This window comes from Quercus lobata, chromosome 11 (genome assembly GCF_001633185.2).
Source record: "Quercus lobata isolate SW786 chromosome 11, ValleyOak3.0 Primary Assembly, whole genome shotgun sequence".
Lineage (NCBI taxonomy): Eukaryota > Viridiplantae > Streptophyta > Magnoliopsida > Fagales > Fagaceae > Quercus > Quercus lobata.
In genome coordinates, this window is record NC_044914.1 from 411,081 (window position 1) to 436,725 (window position 25,645).

The window sequence follows — 25,645 nt, forward strand, 5'->3', positions numbered from 1 at the left end:
TATTTGACTATGAAGAAATAATTTATTTATCTTTAGATTGTTTGACATTTGACATTTGTATTTTTTTTTTTTTTTTTGATAGGTACATTTGTATGATGTTTGACAGATAAGAAGTACCTATCTTTCTAATTTTTTTTTTAAGTATCATTGATCCGTACGTATAAATTAAAATCATAAGCGTGCTCATCACTCTTAAAGAGCACATGTCCACCATTGAGGCCACTTATTAAATGAGTAATATTAAAAACACAAATTTTTTTACAAGTCAGCCTAAATAAGGTCTATCAATGTGTAATTAGAAAATATCACCTTGTTTCTCAAAAAAAAATATATCACCTTAACATGTGTCCACAATTAAGATCACTTTTATAATGCACTGAAAAGAGCATATAATAAAGACACTTTGAATTATTTTACATTCATTATCTTCATCACAAAAGGCGATTATTCCCGTCATAAAGAAAGAAGAAAGAAGAGAAAAAAAACAAGAAATTATAAAATTATTGCAAGTAGGAGGAACATTTTTTTTTTTAATGCAATCCGTATAGAGAATATTATATTAAAAAAAAAAGACATAAATGTTACCCAACCCACTATTGTCATCACAGAAAAAATATGAACATATAAAGATAAAACTACACTTTATCACCATAAATTATACCTCTATTTACACTTACCAGTCTAAATTTTTAGTATGCACAATTACTGCATTAAACTATAACTCATGTTTCACTTTACACACTACAATCAATTAGGTTGTAAATTTGGACTAAAAAGCATGTCAAGTGCGATTAACATGACCTCTACATATGTAGCACGACATGAAAATATTAAATTGCCTCTCTTCAATCCCTTAAAACAAAATCATTTAACAAAAACCCTTGTGGTGTCACACAACCTTTCATTTAACTATAGCCTTGCTCCTCACGCAAGCAACAAAATTGTATCATAGTTCCTTTATCTAAAAATATCTAGAAGATCGGTGTGAGAAGATAAAATGCTTATGTACCACACCACTAAACTATTTCTCTCGTACACAAATGTACCTTCTTCTCCAAGATAAATAAGTCAAAAGTTTTATGAAACAAACCAGTATTATAAAGCGAATTCTTTGACAAGCATTATAAAGTCCTCTACAAGATTAGAATTTGACTGAAAAATTGAAAGTAAACAATACAATACAAAGAATGAAATGGAGTTTAGCTATATATATATTGCAGAAATTTCCTACACGATTTGGTGGAAACCCAAGTTGCTAGAGAAGCGCATGAAACGCCAAGGAATTAGAGGCACTCCTTACAAGCTGATGATTGCGGACATGAAAGAGTTTGTGAGGGCCATAACAGAAGCATGGTCCAAACCCACTAATCTGACGCACCAGATTGTTCCACGTGTCGATCCATTTACCCTAAATATGGTGCAGAAATATGGTACGTATTTGTAAGTGTATAACTAAAGAGTTACAGACAAAGTCATTAATATACATGAAGAAATGTTCTCATGTAGGTGGGAACAATTTCAAGTTTGTTTCTAAATTGGTTACATATTTCAACTTTTTTCTAACAGGGAAGATATCAATGTGTTGGACTGGGACAAGACCAAGGCTTATTATAATGGACCCAGAGATGATGAAAGATATTCTGTATAACAAGCTAGGTCACTACCAAAAGCCGCCACTAAACCCACTTATTCTCATTCTAACAAGGGGACTAACAACTCTAGAGGGTGAGCAATGGGCCAAACGCAGAAGGATCGTCAATCCTGCTTTTCACCTAGAGAGACTGAAGGTTCCATTTTTACACTGCATCATTTCCTACTCATGCTATAACCATATGCAAGGCTCAACCATAAAAGGAGTTGTTCTTTATGATCTTATAAAATCCCATTTGACAATTCTCCTTATTAATCTTTTTTTTTTTTTTTTGAAGGGGATGATACCAGTATTCACAACCAGCTGTCGCAGAATGATCAAACAATGGCAGAAGATGGTTAGCCCTCAACAAAGTTATGAAGCTGATATTTGGCCTGAACTTCAAAAACTTACTGCAGATGTTATATCTAGAGCAGCATTTGGAAGCAACTATGAAGAAGGGAAACTCATCTTTGAACTTCAAAAGGAGCTGATCCTACTAGTTCTTGAAGCCATGCAAACCTTGTATATTCCTGGGTTTAGGTAACTTAACAGTATCAACTTAATACATTCTGTTTCTTCATCATTGAAACAACTACGTAGATTTCATATGTAGTATCAAGTTTATACAACAGTTGTTACTCCGACCTTTGTGTTCACTACAAAGAAGATTTCATATGTAGTATATATAGATATGCCTCTTTGTAGTGATTATATAACATCCATATATCACTGTTTAAATAGCTTACTATCTATATATCATTTTTTTGTAGATTTATACCTACTCCGAAGAATCGGAGGAGAAGGAAACTGGATAAAGAGATCAAATCAATGCTAAGGAACATAATCCAAAAGAGAGTGCATTCCACAAGAATTGGAGAATCCACGGCTGATGACTTGCTAGGCCTGCTCTTGCAATCTAGTAACCAGAACAATTTACCAGAAAATGCAAGTGTCACAAACGATAATGGGTTGTCAATTGAAGAGGTGATAGAGGAAAGCAAGCAGTTCTATCTTGCAGGCCAAGAAACAACTTCAAGCTGGTTGACATGGACCATTATAGTCTTAGCTATGCACCCAGACTGGCAAGAAAAGGCAAGGGAGGAAGTCTTACAAGTCTGTGGAAAGAAGGAACCCAATTTTGAAGCTACAACCCACTTCAGAATTGTGAGTAGTCCTCCCAACCACTTTCTACACAAGTTGATTAAGGCCTTCCAAACAATCATATAAGAATATTGATGTGAGATAAAGTTTAAACATAATTTAAGTAATTCTTGGTTGGCATTTCTCAAGTACTTTTCTTGCTTTGAAGAGCCAGGATCAACACGATCTTTTCTTTCAAAGATAAGAGAAGTACTATCAAAATGCTTTCTAATTGATACCTTGACTGCTGGATGCCAATAGTGCACCATGCAATCAGTAGGTAATTCCACCGCTACAAGCGCAATGTTGCCAACATCGAAAAATAAATACCAGTTCCTGGCTGGTAATTAAAGTTGGGGTAACTTCACTTATGTTAGCCCATAGAATATAGGTGTCCACGCTGCTATTCTAAGCTGGTAATTGAAGTTACCCTAAGCTCAAATACACAATTCCAGAGTCCTCTTTTGTGAAGATGCATCTATCATTACTCTAGAAAGCGTCTCCTAGTATCTCCAAAATCCTAAAAGCCACAAATATGTAGTTTATTCATTGAATACTTAGTGTGTAAAGTTCTACTGCAGGTAACCATGATTCTTTATGAAGTACTAAGATTATATCCACCAGTGATTGCTCAATATCAACATGCTCGCATGGAAACCAAGATAGGAGATATCTCCCTTCCGGCTGGAGTTGATGTTGTACTACCTACATTACTCATCCATCATGATCCCGAACTTTGGGGAGATGATGCAGAAGAATTCAAACCAGAGAGATTCTCTGAAGGAGTTTCAAAGGTATCAAAGGATCAGTTGGCATTCTTTCCTTTTGGGTGGGGCCCAAGGACCTGTATTGGCCAAACTTTTGCCATTATAGAATCTAAGATTGCTTTGGCCATGATTCTACAACATTTCTCATTTGAGCTCTCACCCTCCTACACTCATGCACCTTATACTGTTATGACTCTGCAACCACAACATGGAGCTCAAATCACATTACATCAAATTTAGTCTGGTCAGCACATAACAGAATTGTAAGTTAAAAATAATGTGATTCCGAATCACAAATGTAAACTTGGTTGTCTGTTATTTTAGCGTCAATTTTTCACAAATAAAGGTTTGGGCTAACTATTTTCTCATACTCAGAACCTTTCTTCTGTCAAAATTTAATAGTCATATCATTCCATCAAAATAAATTTTTCTTTTAGTATTACAAATTAATTGGATTCATGTTATAATCACTGAGATTAAAGTTCTGTTTAGTTTTTCCCGAATGGATTTAAGCTATGCTTCTAAAAGGAGAACAGCCACCTGAGTATTTTATCCCATCAGGCAGATCCACCTCTTCAGATCACCTTAGTTTCACTGTTGTAATTAAAATGCTAAATTTTCCTGCTCTGAATGCTACAATATGATCGGTTTAATGAAATAGATAAGTCTTGACTGTCATGTATCACAAACCTCATGCACCATTTGGTGTGTTAAAGAGGAGAATATTCAAGATGTCTGTCACACTGTTTGTTTACAGTGTAGAATTAATAAAGTAATTAGGAACTAAAAACAAATGTGAAAGCAAGCATGATGAACTATTTACTCGATAATTTAACCCAAAAAATACCAAAGGAAATCAGGAATCAAAGAGAAATATGAGGAGCTTCCCATAGATGAACATACAGCTTGGTTTTTGAACATCAATAATGTCATCACAAGGCACATAATGGCAATGAAATCTGATAAATATCCAATCTTCTGCCGAATAACTTGAATTTAAAATCTCACCATCATTTAAGTAAGATAATGAAGTTTCCAAAATTGTAATAGTTGCAATGAGTTCATTTAAAATGACAAAAAAACTATTATAATTTACGTAGTGTAACCACAGCTGAATTTGAAAAGATTCTGATATTATCTGTAAATAATCATGCTAGAATCACAAGCAAAAGGATATTCAACTAGTTTCCTATATTTTTCCTCCAAAGAGTAATCCGTAGCTTTCTTTAGCAACTTGCCATCTTATCCTTTGACATTTTGTGAAGGAACAAAAAAATGGTTAAATGTGAACTAAAACAAAATTTTATCAGTGCGTTTTTGTACTGATGGTTTCAGAATTGAAGTATAAAAACCAAAATATATTTTGCCCACGGGCAAGAACTATCGTAAATCAGCCTGAGCCATACTATTCACAACAGAGTCCACATCAGGGGTTATAGAGGCACGCTTATTGAGCTCCCCAACTACCAACAATGCTTCTCTGCAGTATTGATTGCTACAACATCCTGAGCAAACCCACAATCTAGACCCGGAGAAACCTACATCCATTTCAGAAAAGAAAAAACTTAGATGTTTGGTGAGAAACCACTATTCCTTTTATTTTGTATTGTATTAACTCGGATAATTTAAAAAAACAGGAACTTAATAAAGAATATAATCGATTAATTTTGTGTAATTAGCTAACTCAATAGTTGATCTAAGATATTGAACAAGTTTTGCAATGTAATTGACAAGTTTTTCTTTTTTTTATATCATATGACAAAGGTTTCCAAAATGTTTTGACTTTTTGATCGGCAACAAAGGTTTCCAAAATGTTTGACTTTGTATATGATATACCAATGTAGGCTATTAAATGTCTTATGTAGTCTTTGGAAAGAACGGAATTCCAGAAGTTTTGAGGGATGAGAACAGAATATCCTTGAAATTAAAGCCTTCTTCTTTCGTACTTTGTTGGATTAAAGTGCTGCTTTTCTTTCTCCACCTTGTTTTTCTCTTTTAAATTTGTTTGATCATTGTCCTTTGACTCGCTTGTACTTCTCTCTTAATACACCACCAGTGTTTTAGGGTTATTTTCTTTCTAATACAATTTTTCGTTACTTATCAACAACAAAAAAAAATGTTTTATGTAGTTGAAGCGTGAAGAGTGACAAAATGACTTTCAATTCTGCTTCTTAGTTTAATTACAAAGACTACTTACATCATAAAGGCTTTCACCAAGCTTCAGCTTAATAGCACCACTCCTGTATACTAGCATTTTACCCATGAAGCCTGCTGGTAACTCATCCAAAGCACAGGTCTTCTTGACAGTACGTGCACCCCCAGGACGCCTCACGCTGTCAGTTACCCCCCGGTCATCTGAAGTCGCTGACCGCTTTATCATAGGCATAGTTGGTGGCAACTGAAGAAATAACATGCTTGCTTCCTGATTCTCCTTCTGCAAACCAACCCTTAAATCTATAACAAAGGAATTAAGAATGAAACACTAATTGATCTGGTTACAAACCATTAGACCAAGCTCTACTGCTGGATTTGCTGAATTTTCATCATAAGCTATGGTTTTTGAATCCCGCGCAAATTCCTCCTCATTAAGAATTTCTACGAGCAATACACTTAAGTTAAATGTAGTCTTATAGTGCAGCAACAGAAACCAAGTTTAATCATGACAATGAATGAATCCTCAATACTAGAAAAGGAAACAGAAAGAATCAAATCAAGCCAAACCGCCTATAAGATGGCAACCTTTTTCTTCTAGTAAGTGAATAAGATGACACCCGTTTAGGTAAATAACAATGCCAGTAACATTCTATGGTCGTTATAACTCATGGTGCTACTCTGGTGAGTAGCTCTTATTCTAAGTTTTATTTATTTTAAGATGTGCCTCCAAACATACCTGGATTTCCTGAATATGGCCTCCTCACAGGAAGAGTTAGAGGATAATAACTGTAGTAGTCCTGCAGCAGCATCCAACAAAAGCAATAAATAACCACACACACAGCTACAAGAAAAAGAGATGGTAACAGGAACCAGTAATCAAGCATGGTCATTTGGGCCCATAAACTTGACATTTTTACCTACCCATGGTTCTTGATATTCTTTCTCTCTCAGGCCTGAAGCAAATGCACTACCTGCATACACGTTACATGTGTAATGCACTGGAAACATCTTGTTAGCAGCTAATTAGAAAAAGAGTACCTCAAAGGGAACATACTCTTTGAGGCTGATCCTTGATTGCTGTCGTTAATATTCCCAGCCCTAGGAACACCATACCTTAGAGAAGGAGATGCGCCTCCAACACCGAATGCAACTTGTACCGGTGCCTCTGCAAAAAAATAAAAATAAAAAATTAAAAAGAAGGATTTGGAATCGACATGTGTGTATTAAAATAGGAAAAAAATTTATAATTTACAGCATATATATGATGGATCTAAAATACCATAATCACCAATGTGGTACTGTAATCCACAATAGAGAAACATTATTGCCAAGAATTATCCTAACATTGGTAATAGCTTTAAGTAGAACTAGAAACTAAGTGAAGATCCATGACCTAGAAATCAGAAATATACAAGTCCTCCAACCTCAAACCAAGCACAGTAATCTAGTTTCATGAATTCTTTGGTTCTTTTTATAGATATATTACAATTCAAGAACTTGTACAGGACTGGACACGTGAATGCCCATTGTTTACGGGGAAAGCAGAACTTATTTTTGCTCCAACAACCATCAGTTCTCATGAACCCATTACCAAGAAAAACAAGATTTGTTAACTAACTCCAGCAATAAGACGACGCAAAGAAAAATAACAAAACTTGTATACACAAAAAGGATAAGTGAACTAACAAAAGTTCAAATCTGAATACAAGAGAGACAAAGCAGCATAACTAACAAGAACTTACCTTTCTTTTCAATCTTAGGTTTTGCCCTTATGGAACCATCCTATATAAGAGAAAAAGTCAAATATAAGAAACTGGCAGCTCAGGAAAATTGAACCTGGATATAATGTACATCCATAATGATGAATAGAAACATTTTGATAAGAACAATTACATTGAAACGTCGTTGTAACTCCCTAGCCTGGTTAGCATCCACATCCACCACCACTTCACTGGACACTATTACTGGTTAGCGTCGTAGAAAATAATTGGGCACTATTTCATTAATTTGTGGTTTGGCAAAAAAAAAAAATAATTAAGAGTAAACTAAGTATTTGGTCTCTATCCTTTACATCATATTTTAATTTAGTCCATAACTTTTCAATTGTGTCAATTTGGTTCCTAAATTTTCAGTGTCATGTCAAGTTATTCCCTATTGTTATCTTTAGCTGAAGAGTTAGGAGCTAGGGACAGAGATTAGAGTACTAGAAAAAATGAGAGAGAGGAATTTTAATTCTTTTTCCTTAACCCAATCTCGGTGAAAACAACAATTTATTTATTTATTTTTAAATATTTTAATACGATGTAGGAGTACATGTGTCCTACATCGAATTAAATAAGAACCATTTATATAGTTTACCTGAAAATTAATTAGAAATGGTGGGACGTTTAAGTTTTATATATTGTTACGGGGAATATCTTCAATCAAGGCCATGCTAGCCACGTCATGATATATGTGACATCATCACCTGATATTTTTGAAAGATCATACTCATAAAACTAAAACAAAACTGGTTGATCTAATGCAATAATATAGGATAACTAGACAAATTACTAGTCATAAACTTAGGAATAGTAAGCTAAGTCTAAGCACATAAGTCATACCACTATATACCCTTAATGTAATGGTCACTCCACAAGTATAAGTATTTGTGAGGTGTAGAGAGGAAGGGTCAAGGTTCAAATCTCTAGGAGAGAGCTTTACACACATATATATTTAGATTATATTAGAGTAGAAATTCTATTTTTTATGCACAACTAAACACGCGGTGAGATGTAAAATCATTTCTTGAAATAGTTTTACACCAAAACAAACGCAGCCTTAATAACATTTAATTCTTTTGAAGCTAAAAAAACATGATATGCTAATTACTAAAAAAAAATACTAAAATTATCTATCAAAAAAATAATAAAATTGAATTTTTTTTTCTTTATATTTAAAAATCTTAATCAAACTCAAGACAATTGTTTTGTACCTTTATAGGCAAAGATTCAATAAAATCCAAAACAAATTAATTCGCCGACAGGTGCAAAGAAAGCACCACACGTTCAGGCAAATGAATCAATCATTTGGTGCCACATAAAAAAAATAAAAATAAAAAAAAGAGGAGACTTGGACGTTTTGCTACGATTTGTGTGTGCTTCATTAGATGCTTTCCCCTTCCAGCTGCCAGGAGGCCCAGGACCTGTGACTGTGACTGTGACATCTTTGGTGCATGAAAGACGGGGTTAGCTAAGCTGCGCAGCCTTAGGCAAGGCGTTCATATTAAGACTTAAAGTCAATTTTTATAAATGTCTACTAACAAAGGATTACCGGTAGCTAAACTCGAACTTAAGTGACTTAGGTAAAGTGTTCAAGTTTTACTAACTGAACTGTCTTTCATTGGCTATCAGACGTGACATTGTCATCTTAATTCTGAGTTCTTGAAACTATTGCTCCAACTTAACATATAAACATTCATCAAAACATAACATATAAACATACATGGTTGTTATTTTTATCATGTAAATGTCTTTCAAAATTTTATTTTAAAACGGTGAAGCTACTACTTTTTGGCTCCACAAGTACTAAGTTCTCATGGAGTGAGAGAAAAAGGTTGAGAATTTAATTTTTTAAAAGAAAACTTCACACACATATATATTTAAATTATATTAAAATAAATTTTCTATTTTGTATTAAAGAAAATGCTCGATTATAAATATAAAATAAATCTAGTGTTACAACAAAATTTCACAGCTATCAAGTGACAAATTATGACGTGTATATATATAATAAAGTGATGTCTGTGATAAGTTTGGATGAAAATCAATAAAAAATTGTCAACTTTATTATTATTATTATTTGGAAGGAAAAAACTTGTCAACTTAACTGTTGTATCTGTAGCTTCATAAATATTTCATTAATTTGTGGTTTGGCAAAATAATAATAATAATAATAATTAAGAGTAAACTAAGTATTTGGTCTCTATCATTTACACCATATTTTAATTTAGTCCATAACCTTTCAATTGTGTCAATTTGGTTCCTAAATTTTCAGTGTCGTGTCAAGTTAATCCCTATTGTTATCTTTAACTAAAGAGTTAGGAGCTAGGGACAGAGATTAGCGTACTAGAAAAAGTGAGAGAGAGGGATTTTAATTCTTTTTCCTTAACCCAATCTCTGTGAAAACAACAATTTATTTATTTATTTTTAAATATTTTAATACGATGTAGGAGTACATGTGTCCGTTGATGTGATAATAAATTAATTTTTTATTTAGGGTGTTTAACACGTTAGACTATTCTATTTATGAGATAATGGCAGAAATTAAGTTGACACTACATTAAAAGATTAGGTATCAAATTAACACAATTAAAATATAATATAAAAAATAAGGACTATTTATGTAGTTTACCTAAAAATTAATTAAAAATTGTGGGAGGTTTAAGTTTTATATATTGTTACGGGGCATATCTTCAATCAAGGCCATGCTAGCCACGTCATGATATATGTGACATCATCACCCGATATTTTTGGAAGATCATACTTATAAAACTAAAACAAAACTGGTTGATCCAATGCAATAATATAGGATAACTTGACAAATTACTAGTCAAAAACTTAGGGACAGTAAGCTAGGTCTAAGCACATAAGTCATACCACCGCACACCCTTAATTTAATAGTCACTTTACAAGTATAAGTATTTGTGGGATGTAGAGAGTAAGGATCAAAGTTTAAGTCTCTAAGAGAGAGTTTCACACGCATATATATTTAGATTATATTAGAGTAGAAATTCTATTTTGTATCAAAAAGATAAAACACTAAAGTCAGGGATGTTCAATCATCAATGATGATCTTTTATTTATTTATTTATTAGAGACATAAAATAAAAGGGAAATACTAACAGATGCTCTTAAAACATTGGTTAACAATCTATTTAAAAAAGAAATTTATGGAAAAAAAAAATTATTGTTCATGAAATTTTTTTTTTTTTTTCTAAAATATTCATTAACATGAACCAAAATAAAAAGTGCAAAATGTCTATGACCAAGACATGGACGGTTCAAATTGAGGTTGGCCCATAGATGTTGATAGACATTTTTGTCAGAGACATTACTTTCAGAAAAATGTTGGGTGCCACAACCAACTTTCAAGAACGTGTGATGAGAAGGTTAGTTTGAGAGGAGATGAATGCAATAATTAAATGTAGTCAATTCGATTGATGAGTGTTGAGACTTAATTTTGTAGGCTTCTGCTATGCAGGAAACCTACCTATATTATAAGTACAACCTACCACTAGTAAACTGAGACGACCACTTCACAGTTCACACTCCTGTACATATTTTATATGCTTATGAATTAAATGAATTGGCAATGTATTAATGTAAATTTGACTGTTCTCATGCTCCCTTGTTTTCTTAGGCATAATTAAAATAAAACCTAACTCAAGATATTAGTTGCCATCAAACGCTGTTCAGCCAATGTTTTTGTTTTTTTTTTTTTTGCTAGTAATTTATGGTAAGGAAAAGTTTTGTCCCACTATGATAATCTCTTGCATACTAATCTAAAGAATAAAAAGCTTTTGTCCCAATTCTTAGTATGCATTCACTTTCAAGTTTCCACCCACTAATATCTCAAAAAAAAAAAAAAAAAAGTGTCCACCCACTACAACATGTTATGGGTATGATTTTAGTTTTTTTCCCCTCCATTTTCAAACTCTGATTACTTTATAAGAAGAAAAAAAAATGTATGTATGGACAAAATGGAACTTGACGAAAATGCAATTAGTAGAATATAAAGTGAAACATTTAAAATATGACACAATATAATTGCTTATACTCTTTTAAAATTTGCTCATAATGCAGATACTATGTCAATGTGGAAGGAATTTTTTTTTTTTTAGGAGAATGCTTCATATTAGGATCTAACAATGTATAAAACACCATGCCATTTAAAATTTTAAATTCAAAAATATTAAGTCCCTACATTTTGGTAACAATTAATTTGGTTCATATTATTTTCAAATTATAGTCAATTTGGTCTCTACTGTCAACTCACTAACGAAAATACTTATAAGCAATCTGTATGGTTGGCACACTTAAAGCTCACATGGCGAATAAAATAATATAATTTTTTTTAATTGGTACTTTAAAAAATCCACATCATTAAATTTTTTTTAAAAAAAATTAGAACAATTTCCTTAAATGTAAAAAATAACAAGAAACAAAAATTTTAAAATGGGGTTTCGGGGTGTTGTGTTTCCTCTTTGGTTTTGGAATATGGGTATGGGTTTAGTTGTGATTAGGGTTTGAAAAATGGGGTTTTGGGGTTGATTGTAGATTTGGGGGTTGATGTTTTGATTTGAATTTTTGGGATTTCGAGGGTTTTGTGTAAAAGAGACTTAGAAGTCACCCTCATAATTTGGGTTTTATGTAAAAAAATTTGGTTGCATTTGTCCTCTTCAAACCCACTAGATTTGACCCATCACTAAGGCTGTGTTTGGTTCCCGTAAAATATTTTCCGAAAATGCTAGTTTCAGGAAAGGAAAATATTTTCAAGTGTTTGGTTACATTATGAAAATTGTTGTAGAAAATATTTTCATGTGTTTGGTTCTATTCTAAAAATGCTATTTTCCTACAAATTTTTCACATTTTCTCAGCTATTTTCTCAACATCCAAACAAATTTTATTACAAAAAATTTCAAAATCACAGCCAAATCCCAATCCATAGAACAAATCACAACCAAATCCCAACACCACACACCACTGAAACTCCAATTCAACCCACGGCAGCAAACTCCAGCAATCAAAAGCCACAACCACCAAAACACCACTACCACACCACCACAACAACAACAAAAATCAAAATCACACAAAAATCAAAATCACACACAGAGAGAGATTGGTGGGTTGAAGATCAGTGGGTCGAAGGCTCTGGGTCGAAGGCGAAATCGCACGGAGGCGAGATCGAGCGGAGGCGAGATCGAAGGCGAGATCGATCGGTGCGGTGCTGCAATCAACGAGATCGGTGTGATCTGGTGCGTGCAATCGTCGGACTGGAGCTTAGGGTTCGCCGGTGACGTCGAAGGCGTGATCTGGGCTCCCTCTTCTTCCTCTCTCTCTCTCTCTCTCTCTCTCTCTCTCTCTCTCGGTCCGGAAACCATTTGAAGTGAAAATAGGAACGGAAATGAATTTCAATGGTCAAAGCTTCTTTTTTACGGTCAAATGAAAATGATTTCCGGAAAATTCTATTTTCAAAGGCTGCGTTTGAATCGACTTCAAAGTGATTCCGGAAATGATTTTCCGGAAAATGCATGCGTTTGGCTGTCACGGAAAACGTTATTTTCCGGAAAATGATTTCCGGTTGACCACGAATTTTCCCTTTGACCACGGAAAATGATTTCTGCCTTCATTTTCACTTCAATTGACTTCCGGAAAAAGAGAGAGAGAGAGAGAGAGAGAGAGAAGAGAGAGCCCAGATCAGAGAGAGAGAGGGACGATCGCGTCGACGAGCGACGTGATCGACGATCGCGTCGACGAGCGACGTGATCGACGATCGCGCCGCTCGTTCGACGATCGCACCGCACCGACGAGCGGCGCGGTGCACGATCGAGATCGTCGATCGAGCGGCGCGATCGACGAGCACAGACGAGCGCGCTCGTCTCTCGTCGATCGATGATCGCGATCGACGAGCACGCTCGTCGGACGAGCGTTTCGCCGGATTTGATGTATTTTCTGGTAAAATGATTAAATGAACCAAACACCAAAATTAATTTTCCGTAAAATGAATTTTGTGACAGCCAAACACATGAAAACGTTTTCCTTTCCGGAAAATAGCATTTCCGGAAAATAGAATATTTTCCGGAAATGATTTTACGCGAACCAAACACAGCCAAAACCAACCAAACAACCTATTTTGCGGAAAATGATTTCCTAAAAGCGTTTACCACCAAAACAAACGCACCCTAAGACACCAATTCGAGATGAGAACCCTCTCCATTTGGGTTTGTTCTCTCTTATTTGTCTGTATGGATATCTAGAAAGTTGTTGCTTGTCAGGCAAAATTTGCTAGATTTTTTTTTTTTTTTTTTTTTTTGTGTTCAAAATTTTCAATTTCTATTTGGTTATTTTTTATTTGGATGTTTCTGAATTGTATAGAGGTGAGATGTTGTAGAATGTATTCGGGAATTAAAGGATTTAAGATAGAAAAATCAAGAAAGTGTTTTTATGTTTGGTTGCCAAGAAAAATCAAGAAAATGTTCCTACCAAAAATTTTCTTTTCTATCTTTAAAATTTAGGGAAAAAAAATTCAATTTAAATGCGAAAGTTGCTTTAAATTCCAATTATAATTTTTTTTTAATATTATTTTATTTCACACATAAGCTTCAAGTGTTATGACCCTAATTAAGATGTAAGAACAAAAATAGTATTTTTGTCAATTTAAAATGATATAATACTAAATACACTTTTAAATAGGTAATAATAATTCGCAAAATAGACCCATTTCATTTCAAATATAGCTGATTTATTTCTTTTTCTTTTTCTTTTTTCCTTTTTGGCTAGTATTGACATCAATCATCAAGCAAGAAGGCTGTGGGGCCCAATAATTCATGGACCAGGCCCATTTGCCCTTAGAGAGTCCAAAGGCCCGAGCCGAGGACAACTGTGGCCCAAGCTCTGCAATACAGAGTACAAAACAATTTTGGGAGGCAGCCGAGGACATTTCAGTCCTCGGCAGATCCTGAATCCCACCGGAATAAAGGGGTAAAACTGGTATAGGGACGAATTTGTAATGAGATCCAAAATATCTTGGGGAAGTTATCCTTACTACCCTTCCAGATAAGACCCAACACATGACAGGGCCGTACTCTGCAGCCTTATCAACCATCCCCAACAATTCTGGGATTAGACTGATGAGACAAATATCAGTCTTGTAAAAATCGACCCTACATGTGGACGAAGGACAATTAACGCAGACGAGTATAAAAGAAGAAAGTAAGTAACTCTAAAGGGGGATCCCATCCCACCTCCGAAAAAGAAAGATCACATGGGGGAGAACATCTCAACAACACCGGACTTCACTGAAGAAAGTCCGTCGTTGGATAACCGGGATAAGGCCTCAATGGTCCTCGGATCAACTCCGAGGAGTCCCATCCCATAGGGTGCGACGCCTTAGGGCTTAAATGTTCAAGCCCAACTCCTTTTTTCTACATGAATTCCTCTAAAACCAGGACCGGGCACCGCCCCGTGACCAGCGGCTAGCTTTTCAAGCCCACTCTCTACAAATCATATTGTGAGGGATCTTTCATGCGCGAGCCCAACATCCTTATTGGGCCGCCAGAGAATTGTGTCCTTACAATTGGCGCCGTCTGTGGGAAAGCTTGCGCGTTGGCGCAGGTGGCGGTGGAATCAACTCATTGGCAAGCAGAAATTTCTGGGATCTCCTCCGTCTCCGGCAACATATAGTTGTCGCTCCGACGAAAACTTCTGCTAGAGGCTACGCCTCGCAGTACTAAGGGCGCGGGCATCTCTAGGGGCTTCCAGCCTCGAGCCAACTTTCCCCGCCCTGGTGTAGGGGCTTATGGTCGAAAAAATAAATCAAGTAAAAAGAAAATCTTATAAGTTTTGGACAGAACCAAGGCCTTGCATGGTCCTCGGACTCAAGCCTATGGGGAAACCAAGTACAAAAAAGAAAATCTCATAAGTTTTGGACAGAACCAAGGCCTTGCATGGTCCTCGGACTCAAGCCTATGGGGAAACCAAGTACAAAAAAGAAAATCTCATAAGTTTTGGACAGAACCAAGGCCTTGCATGGTCCTCGGACTCAAGCCTATGGGGAAACCAAGTACAAAAAAGAAAATCTTATAAGTTTTGGACAGAACCAAGGCCTTGCATGGTCCTCGGACTCAAGCCTATGGGGAAACCAAGTACAAAAAAGAAAATCTTATAAGTTTTGGACAGAACCAAGGCCTTGCATGGTCCTCGGACTCAAGCCTATGGGGAAACCAAGTACAAAAAAGAAAATCTTATAAGTTTTGGACAGAACCAAGGCCTTGCATGGTCCTCGGACTCAAGCCTATGGGGAAACCAAGTACAAAAAAGAAAATCTTATAAGTTTTGGACAGAACCAAGGCCTTGCATGGTCCTCGGACTCAAGCCTATGGGGAAACCAAGTACAAAAAAGAAAATCTTATAAGTTTTGGACAGAACCAAGGCCTTGCATGGTCCTCGGACTCAAGCCTATGGGGAAACCAAGTACAAAAAAGAAAATCTTATAAGTTTTGGACAGAACCAAGGCGGACTCAAGCCTATGGGGAAACCAAGTACAAAAAAGAAAATCTTATAAGTTTTGGACAGAACCAAGGCCTTGCATGGTCCTCGGACTCAAGCCTATGGGGAAACCAAGTACAAAAAAGAAAATCTCATAAGTTTTGGACAGAACCAAGGCCTTGCATGGTCCTCGGACTCAAGCCTATGGGGAAACCAAGTACAAAAAAGAAAATTATAAGTTTTGGACAGAACCAAGGCCTTGCATGGTCCTCGGACTCAAGCCTATGGGGAAACCAAGTACAAAAAAGAAAATCTCATAAGTTTTGGACAGAACCAAGGCCTTGCATGGTCCTCGGACTCAAGCCTATGGGGAAACCAAGTACAAAAAAGAAAATCTTATAAGTTTTGAACAGAACCAAGGCCTTGCATGGTCCTCGGACTCAAGCCTATGGGGAAACCAAGTACAAAAAAGAAAATCTCATAAGTTTTGGACAGAACCAAGGCCTTGCATGGTCTCGGACTCAAGCCTATGGGGAAACCAAGTACAAAAAAGAAAATCTCATAAGTTTTGGACAGAACCAAGGCCTTGCATGGTCCTCGGACTCAAGCCTATGGGGAAACCAAGTACAAAAAAGAAAATCTCATAAGTTTTGGACAGAACCAAGGCCTTGCATGGTCCTCGGACTCAAGCCTATGGGGAAACCAAGTACAAAAAAGAAAATCTTAAAAGTTTTGGACAGAACCAAGGCCTTGCATGGTCCACGGACTCAAGCCTATGGGGAAACCAAGTACTATGGCACGTAAACCTCAAGATCCATCCGAAGAGAACTTCTCGTTAACGGTTGGGTCAATCCCTTAATTGCACGGGTTCCCCGGTCTACCCTCGGATCCCCCGTACCAAAGGGAATGATGCGCTACGGTACAGCATATTACCCGAAAGCACAAAGTCCTTCGCTACTCGACTATCATCTCAGACGAATTGTTTAGAGTTTATCATTCTCGGGAATTGGTCTAGCGTGCATCGCGCAGCGCTCAACAGCTATCTCGGTTAGTTCCATGAATTTAATCTATTGAAGATTACCATTGTTATACTTGATAATATTTGCGAGTTTAAACTAATAAGGGTTTGTGCTAAAGTGTTCTTCTGCCCAGAATACTGTTAAGGGCAGGCTTAGACTTAATATTCAGACCCAAAGTGGTCGTTGCAAAAAAAAGTATGTATAAAGAAATAAACGCATCTTTTATTAAGACAAAAGAACAGTACAGTGCACAATAAAAGCTGAAACAAGCTTACATTAGAGTTAACTGCCTAAGCAAAAGAAAAGTACAAAAGAGTGAAGATGATGCCGAGGAGATAGCTCAGAGGAGAGATTGGCTACTGTTCCAAGATGTTGTCTAAGGAAACTATTCCTCGACGCTTCTACATGCCCATAACTCAGGCAGCCAAAGAACCTGACCTCAGGCTAACACCATCTACAAAAAAGGTGCAGGGAGCCGGAAGTGGGGAAGCCCCCGCAAAAATTTGCCTGCTATAAGGCAGACGGGGCTGATGGCGGAAATTCTATCTTCGGACATACCAAAAATCTGGCATGACCAGAGCCTGCTTCAGATTTTGACTAAAAGAGGGAGGAACCCCATTTTTCTCCTGTCAAAACGGAGGACTGGCCCAAATCTGTGCCATCCTTGTCCATACCGTATCCCCTTGGGGATTCGGTGCCTCTGAAGCACGCGGGGACCTTTCACCCCCATCCACGCCTCAAACATCTTGCTTTAAGGCAGTGGCACTAGAAAGAGAGATCGCGGATATGGAAGAAATATGGTTCTGAGGGGAGCAGGAGAGTTCATGTGCAAGTGAAGTGATCCCCTATCCTATTTATACCCAGAAGTTAACCGGTGGCATTTGATTCGTGCAAGTTTCCAAGGAACGCTACGGACGAAGCAGACTTGGCTCAATTTCCAACTTCATCCTCAGCCGTAGGATTTGAAGATCCTCGAGAAGGCACACCTCGAACACTGGGACGCCAAAAAGTACCACGTGACCAAAGACTACGGAAATGCCTCTAAATCTGTGGGCCTGGTAAATTCGCGGCCCAGGCCCATTCTGCATGGAAGCTCACGGACTATGGCCCACACCAAGGAATAACCGTTACCGAGGACAACTTCCTGCTCGGCAGCTTATGAGACACCTGAGGAAAGACAAGTGCAAAAAAAAAAGGGAGAGCATAAAGTTTTGGACAGAACCAAGGCCTTGTATGGTCCTCGGACTCAAGCCTATGGGGAAACCAAGTACAAAAAATTATTATTATTACAAGTTTTAGATAGAACCAAGGCCTTGTATGGTCCTCGGACTCAAGCCTATGGGGAAACCAAGTACAAAAAATTATTATTATTACAAGTTTTGGACAGAATCAAGGTCTTGTATGGTCCTCGGACTCAAGCCTATGGGGAAACCAAGTACAAAAAATTATTATTATTACAAGTTTTGGACAGAACCAAGGCCTTGTATGGTCCTCGGACTCAAGCCTATGGGAAACCAAGTACACAAAATTATTATTATTACAAGTTTTGGACAGAACCAAGGCCTTGTATGGTCCTCGGACTCAAGCCTATGGGGAAACCAAGTACAAAAAATTATTATTATTACAAGTTTTGGACAGAACCAATGCCTTGTATGGTCCTCGGACTCAAGCCTATGGGGAAACCAAGTACAAAAAATTATTGTTATTACAAGTTTTGGGGCAGAACCAAGGTCTTGTATGGTCCTCGGACTCAGGCCTATGGGGAAACCAAGTACAAAAAATTATTGTTATTACAAGTTTTGGGGCAGAACCAAGGCCTTGTATGGTCCTCAGACTCAGGCCTATGGGGAAACCAAGTAAAAAAAATTATTATTATTACAAGTTTTGGACAGAACCAAGGCCTTGTATGGTCCTCGGACTCAAGCCTATGGGGAAACCAAGTACAAAAAAAATCATTATTATTACAAGTTTTGGACAGAACCAAGGCCTTGTATGGTCCTCGGACTCAAGCCTATGGGAAACCAAGTACAAAAAATTATTATTATTACAAGTTTTGGACAGAACCAAGGCCTTGTATGGTCCTCGGACTCAAGCCTATGGGGAAACCAAGTACAAAAAATTATTATTATTACAAGTTTTGGACAGAACCAAGGCCTTGTATGGTCCTCGGACTCAAGCCTATGGGGAAACCAAGTACAAAAAATTATTATTATTACAAGTTTTGGGGCAGAACCAAGGCCTTGTATGGTCCTCGGACTCAAGCCTATGGGGAAACCAAGTACAAAAAATTATTATTATTACGAGTTCTGGACATAACCAAGGCCTTGCATGGTCCTCGGACCCAAGCCAAGGGGGTAAGTATTACTTTTTATTGGTCTGCCTTATTATGCCAAGCACTTCCATTAAAGTTATGGCAACATCTTTTTATTATTAAGTATTTTGGTCTTAGTCGTCATTGATTTAGATGCTATATTATTGTGCCGAGCGGCGCTTGCAAATTTATAAAACAGAGACAAAACATGCAAAATGAAATAGAAACAACTTTTATTAATATGAAAAATCATTACAATGTACAAAAAGGGGCTTCAACAAGCCTATACAAAAGAGGGGCTGCCGAAGCAGCACTAACATCCCCAGTACAGATAAGCAAACGGTCAAGCGCCTTTTAAACTTGTCTTCAAAGTCTCTCCAATCTCTGCCTCATTGTTGCTCATACTAAGAGAAGAACTCGCTTCAAAAAAAAAAAGAGAATGAAGAAGAAGGAAATAGTAAGGAAGAAATCAATGAAGAAGATGGAGGACATGAGTAAGAGAAGGAGGAGAAGAAGAGGGGGAGAGATGAAGAGATAAAGAGAGGAGCAAAAGAGGGAGAAGGACAGCACCAGGGCGGAACTGGTGCTGGGAAGACTATAAGAGGAAGGCGGAGGAGGGCACCAGTGTGCAAAGAGAGGGAGAAGCAGAAGCACTTCGCCCCTGCCTCAGCCTTGACTCCTAACACACTGGTGCCATGTTAGGTACGCTCGTGAGGAGCCGGGTGGTGCTGGTATTAGGTGTTCTTGACTCAGTCGCGCCGAGAATTCGACGTGACGAGCCCCTGCTTCGGATTTTGGCTGAAAGAGAGGCGGGACAGATCTTAAGTCTGTGCCATCCTTGCCCTGATCGAGCCATTTCAAGCTTTATCAGAACATGGTGTTTTGAGGAGGGGCATGGTTCCTTCATTATTCGTTATGGTAGGCGTATACTGATATGGTGTATAACAAACGGGCTAAGCAGACGCTAAAGGAGGCTACGGGTTTCAGATCTCAAAAGGAAGGAAAAGAGTTTGCACGAAAGTGATGGCCTCCTGCTTGCCTTCTTATAGGAAGGGCAAAACGGAGGGTATTAAATGCATTCAAGTTTTCAAAAGAATCTGAAGAAAAAAGAGACGTCCGTTCCATTTCCCCACCTTATCAGATGAGCCGCCGAACATAAATGAGCCTCGTAAAGGGGATTCATTAAGGGCGCGTCTGGGACAGCCAAGCGGCAGGAGTAGATCACGAGCAGATTAAACGGAATCCCTTGAAAACCGGCTAACTTCCTGGACAGGTGGAAAACCGCTCACATAAATGCGGGGTTGAACTAAATAAGCCACGTTAAGGGCCCGGGTTTGCCAAAACCCTCCTTCCCAACCCGGAAGTCGGATAGAAGGGTTTTGAGGGGCTATTGTGGGGCCCAATAATTCATGGACCAGGCCCATTTGCCTTTAGAGAGTCCAAAGGCCCGAGCCGAGGACAACTGTGGCCCAAGCTCTGCAATACAGAGCACAAAACAATTTTGGGAGGCAGCCGAGGACATTTCAGTCCTCGGCAGATCCTGAATCCCACCGAAATAAAGGGGTAAAACTGGTATAGGGACGAATTTGTAAGGAGATCCAAAATATCTTGGGGAAGTTATCCTTATTACCCTTCCAGATAAGACCCAACACATGACAGGGCCATACTCTGCAGCCTTATCAACCATCCCCAACAATTCTGGGATTAGACTGATGAGACAAATATCAGTCTTGTAAAGATCGACCCTACACGTGGACGAAGGACAATTAACGCAGACGAGTATAAAAGAAGAAAGTAAGTAACTCTAAAGGGGGATCCCATCCCACCTCCGAAAAAGAAAGATCACATGGGGGAGAACATCTCAACAACACCAGACTTCACTGAAGAAAGTCCGTCGTTGGATAACCGGGATAAGGCCTCAATGGTCCTCGGATCAACTCCGAGGAGTCCCATCCCATAGGGTGCGACGCCTTAGGGCTTAAATGTTCAAGCCCAACTCCTTTTTTCTACATGAATTCCTCTAAAACCAGGACCGGGCACCGCCCCGTGACCAGCGGCTAGCTTTTCAAGCCCACTCTCTACAAATCATATTGTGAGGGATCTTTCATGCGCGAGCCCAACATCCTTATTGGGCCGCCAGAGAATTGTGTCCTTACAAAGGCCATTAATATCTTCAAGCACGCTTTTGATGAACTAACAAGTTTTATCATTTATATTGGTTATCATAACTCGTAATAGGGAGTCACAAAAAACAAAGAAAATTACATCTCCGAATCTATTATTGGTTTGTTTTTAAAATATCTTACTTCGTGCATAAGCTTTCATCGTTACACGGTTTGGAAGATATAAATGGTAATTTTACTGCCTTTTTTATATATATATTAAAAAAAAATTATGGAAGAGTTTGGGGCTGCCTTGGAAGAGTGTAACTTGATTGACTTGGGTTTTTGTGGTTATAAATTCACTTGGAATAACAAACGGCCTGGTGCAGCAAACACTAGAGAAAGGCTTGATAGAGCAGTCGCAAACAAGGAGTGGCGGGATATGTTTCCGGTAAGCTGTGTGTCTCATATTTTTTCACATGCTTCGAATCATATGCCGCTAATTTTACAGACAGGAACGGATAATAATTTCCAAGGTAGAATAGCTAGAGGCTTTAAATTTGAAGAACGGTGGCTTTTAGAGGAGGATTGTGGAAATGTGGTTGATGAAGCTTGGGCTCAGACGGGTGGGGCCGATTCTCCTATGGCCATTGTTAGTGCTAAAATTAATCATTGTGGGGCTGTTTTAGATGCGTGGGGGTCGTCGAGGACAAAGCCTGAGGTGGCGGAAATAAAAAGATTGAAAAAAGTGCTTGAAAGGCTTCATAATGGCGTTCAAAACGAAGCGACCAGGTCTGAGTTTTTGGCAGCTAGTAAATAGCTCGATGATCTTTTGCTTAAGCAAGAGCTTTATTGGGCTCAACGGTCCCGGCTGGCTTGGTTGAAGTCTGGGGACAAAAACACAAAAAATTTTCACTCTAAGGCCTCGCAACGACGTCGTAGAAATTTCATATAGGGGATAAAAAATTCTGAGGGGGTGTGGGTTGATAGGATTGAGGATGTGGCTGGGGTGGCAGTCCAATATTTTGAAAATTTGTTTTCGACTGGGAGAAGTCACTGAGTGGAGGAATGTCTTAATGCAGTCAATCACAGGATGTCTCCTAATATGCTAAATATTTTATCAGGAGAGTTTAGTGCCGATGAGGTGAAGACGGCGCTATTTCAGATGGGCCCGACTAAAGCTCCTGGACCGAACGGTATGAATGCTCTCTTCTATCAGAAATTTTGGCATATTGTAGGCAATGATGTAACTAATGCTGTGTTAGATTTTCTGAACTCTGGTTTTATGATGCCTGAATTAAATTATACCCATATTGTTCTCATTCCTAAAGTAAAGTACCCAGAAAAAATGTCCGACTTTAGACCTATTAGTTTGTGCAATGTTATATATAAAATAATTTCTACTAAAGTGTTGGCTAATAGATTAAAGTTGATCTTGCCTCAATTAATCTCTCCCTCTCAGAGCGCTTTTGTGCCGGGCCGATTAATAACTGATAACGTTCTTGTGGCCTATGAAACATTGCATGCTATGCATGGTCGGAAAAAGGGCAAGAAAGGGGCTATTGCACTAAAATTGGACATAAGTAAGGCGTACGACAGGGTTGAATGGTCGTTTTTGAAGGGAATGTTGACCAAGTTGGGTTTTCCGGATGGGTGGATTGACCGGATCATGGGTTGTGTAACTACCCCGTCCTTTTCCGTCCGCCTCAATGGTAAGGCTTATGGTAATTTCAGACCTACTAGGGGACTCCACCAAGGAGACCCGTTTTCCCCTTATTTATTTTTGATTTGTGCTGACGCTTTTACATCTCTGTTGACTAGGGAGGAGGTAGTGGGCCGGCTTCATGAAGTGCCCATTTGTCGGTCTGCTCCATCTATCTCCCATTTGCTTTTTGCTGATGATTCTCTTGTGTTTTGTCAAGCTAAACAAGAGGAAGTGCAAGTGGTCTCGGATGTTTTAAACTTGTATGCTGCGGCTTCCGGTCAATGTATAAACTTGGAAAAATCTTCAGTCTTTTTCAACAGCAATACTTCAAGGGTGCATAGGGACTGGATAAAGAATGTGTTGAAGGTGAAGGAAGTGGACAAATTCGAATCCTATCTGGGCTTACCCATTCTGATTGGTCGGTCAAAATATCATGCTTTTTCTTTTCTTAAGGAGAGGGTTTGGAAGAAGATCCAAGGGTGGAAGGGGAAGTTACTATCCAAAGCGGTGGCCCAATCAATCCCTACATACACGATGGGAGTATTTCAACTGCCAGTGAAACTCTGTAACGAATTGAACATGATGTGTGCTAGGTTCTGGTGGGGTCAAAGTGGGGATGAAAAAAAGATACACTGGAAGAGTTGGGAGTCTCTTGTCCAGTCAAAAAAGGAGGGAGGTTTGGGTTTCAGAGACATCCGGAGTTTCAACTTAGCCATGCTGGCAAAGCAAGGGTGGAGATTGTTGACCAACAATGACTCTCTTCTTTATCGATGCTTTAAAACAAAATATTTCCCCCGATGCACCTTCTTGGAGGCAGCTGATCATCCTAACAGCTCCTTCATTTGGAAAAGCTTAATTGCTGCGCAATCTATTTTGAGAAAGGAGTGTTGTTGGCGTGTTGGTTCGGGCTCTTCTATCCGGGTGTTAACTGACAAGTGGCTGCCTCACCACCCAACAAATAAAATCCTGGCTCCTCCGAATGAAGTAGGGGAAGATTGGTATGTGGCGGAGCTAATTGATTGGAATAACTTCCAATGGGACCATTCTATCATTGACGGGGCTTTTAGCAAATATGATGCTGAGGCTATTTATCGAATTCCCCTGAGCAGAAGATATGTTTCAGATGTGTTGGTCTGGCTGCATAACAAAAATGGGCGGTACTCGGTGTGGTCCGGTTATTATACAGCAAGGTTGTTGGCTAGGGAGTCAAAACAAATGGGTGAGGGGTCTAACCCAAGGGCTGGCAGTGACGTTTGGGCGAAGGTTTGGGGGCTTCACATCCCAACTAAGATCAAAGTTTTTGTGTGGCGAGCCTGCCACGATATTCTCCCAACTTACGATAAGCTTAGGCAGCAACGAATTATTGAGTTTGACCTTTGCCCTGTCTGCAACCAAGCCCCTAAAACAATTCTCCATGCTTTGTGGGAGTGTGCAGCAGCCCAAGATGTGTGGGCTGGCTGCTCTAACCGTTTGCTACAGAAGGGGCTGACTGTCCAAGCTTCTGTGTTCAATTTGGTGGAGGTTTTTCTGCATAAGCTGCCTCCGGATGTGCTTGAATTCTCGTTGGTGCTTTGCTGGCTTCTTTGGCATCGCCGTAACCGAGTTGTGCATGGGGGAATTTTGCAGGAACCTGGTGCTTTGGTTGGACGTGCCAGCAGTCTCTTAGATGAGTATCTGGGGGCTCGGACTCAGCTGGTTTCTCCCATGCCCCATGTGTCAAGTGGTCCATCCCAGCAGTGGCAACCTCCCATAGGCTTGATATACAAAATGAATTATGATGCTGCAGTATTCAACGAGTTGTCTGCTACTGGTGTTGGAGTGGTTATCCGGAACGGGGATGGTCAGGTGATGGCAGCGTTGGCGTCAAGGGGTCCTGCTGTTATGGATAGTGAAGAGGCAGAGATTTTAGCTTGCCGGCGAGCCTTGGAGTTTGCGATTGATGCCGGTTTCGCTGACTTAGTTGTGGAAGGTGATAACTCAAACGTGTTACGGTCTATTGTATCTGCCCAGTCGGATTGGTCAAGGCTGGGAAACATTTACGATGATGTTTGCTACTTGGCTGCTAGGCTGCGCTTTGTGGAATTCAAATGCATTAGACGATCCGCAAATGGGGTGGCCCATTCTCTTGCCCGTTATGCTAGACAAATTAGTGATGAATGTATATGGCTAGAGGAAACCCCTCTGCCAGCTCAAAGAGCTCTATATGAGGACTCTGTTTCTCTGTTGGTTAATTGAAGTTGAGTTCATTTTCAAAAAAAAAAAAAAAAAAAAAAATTAACCCAAAACAAGTTCGCACGAAACAAGTGGTCCCCAATGCACATGTAACAAAAGGAAATTGTCTTTAGTTCCACCAGAGAATATTATTTGTTTTGATGCAGATCCACCAAAGAAATTGAATCTAGTAATTAATAACTCTACCCAAAAAAACAAAAAAACCTTCCAAAAAATTTTGGCACGTTGGTTTAAATGAAAGAGGGCCACATTTGCTATGAGACACATGGACCATGCAGAAATTAAAATTTTATGATATGCTAAAAACAACGATAAATTATTTTAATAGGACATAA

The 25,645-nt window shown here is 38.5% G+C and overlaps 2 protein-coding genes and 1 pseudogene across 2 annotated transcripts; 2 read left to right on the top strand and 1 right to left on the bottom strand.

Annotated features, from left to right (window-relative positions):
• Window positions 1-1,192: 1,192 nt before the first annotated feature.
• Window positions 1,193-3,920, top strand: LOC115968412 (cytochrome P450 72A225-like). The gene is made up of 5 exons (XM_031087811.1): window positions 1,193-1,430; window positions 1,567-1,787; window positions 1,929-2,173; window positions 2,404-2,797; window positions 3,355-3,920. Exons 1-5 carry the CDS (start codon window positions 1,193-1,195, stop codon window positions 3,778-3,780), a joined length of 1,524 nt encoding a protein of 507 aa, XP_030943671.1. The 3' UTR covers window positions 3,781-3,920.
• A 732-nt stretch (window positions 3,921-4,652) lies between these two features.
• On the bottom strand, window positions 4,653-7,662 carry LOC115968414 (annotated as a pseudogene).
• A 14,003-nt stretch (window positions 7,663-21,665) lies between these two features.
• Window positions 21,666-22,193, top strand: LOC115968415. Its single transcript, XM_031087813.1, has 2 exons — window positions 21,666-21,824; window positions 21,885-22,193. Exons 1-2 carry the CDS (start codon window positions 21,666-21,668, stop codon window positions 22,191-22,193), a joined length of 468 nt encoding a protein of 155 aa, XP_030943673.1.
• The last annotated feature ends 3,452 nt before the right edge of the window (window positions 22,194-25,645 follow it).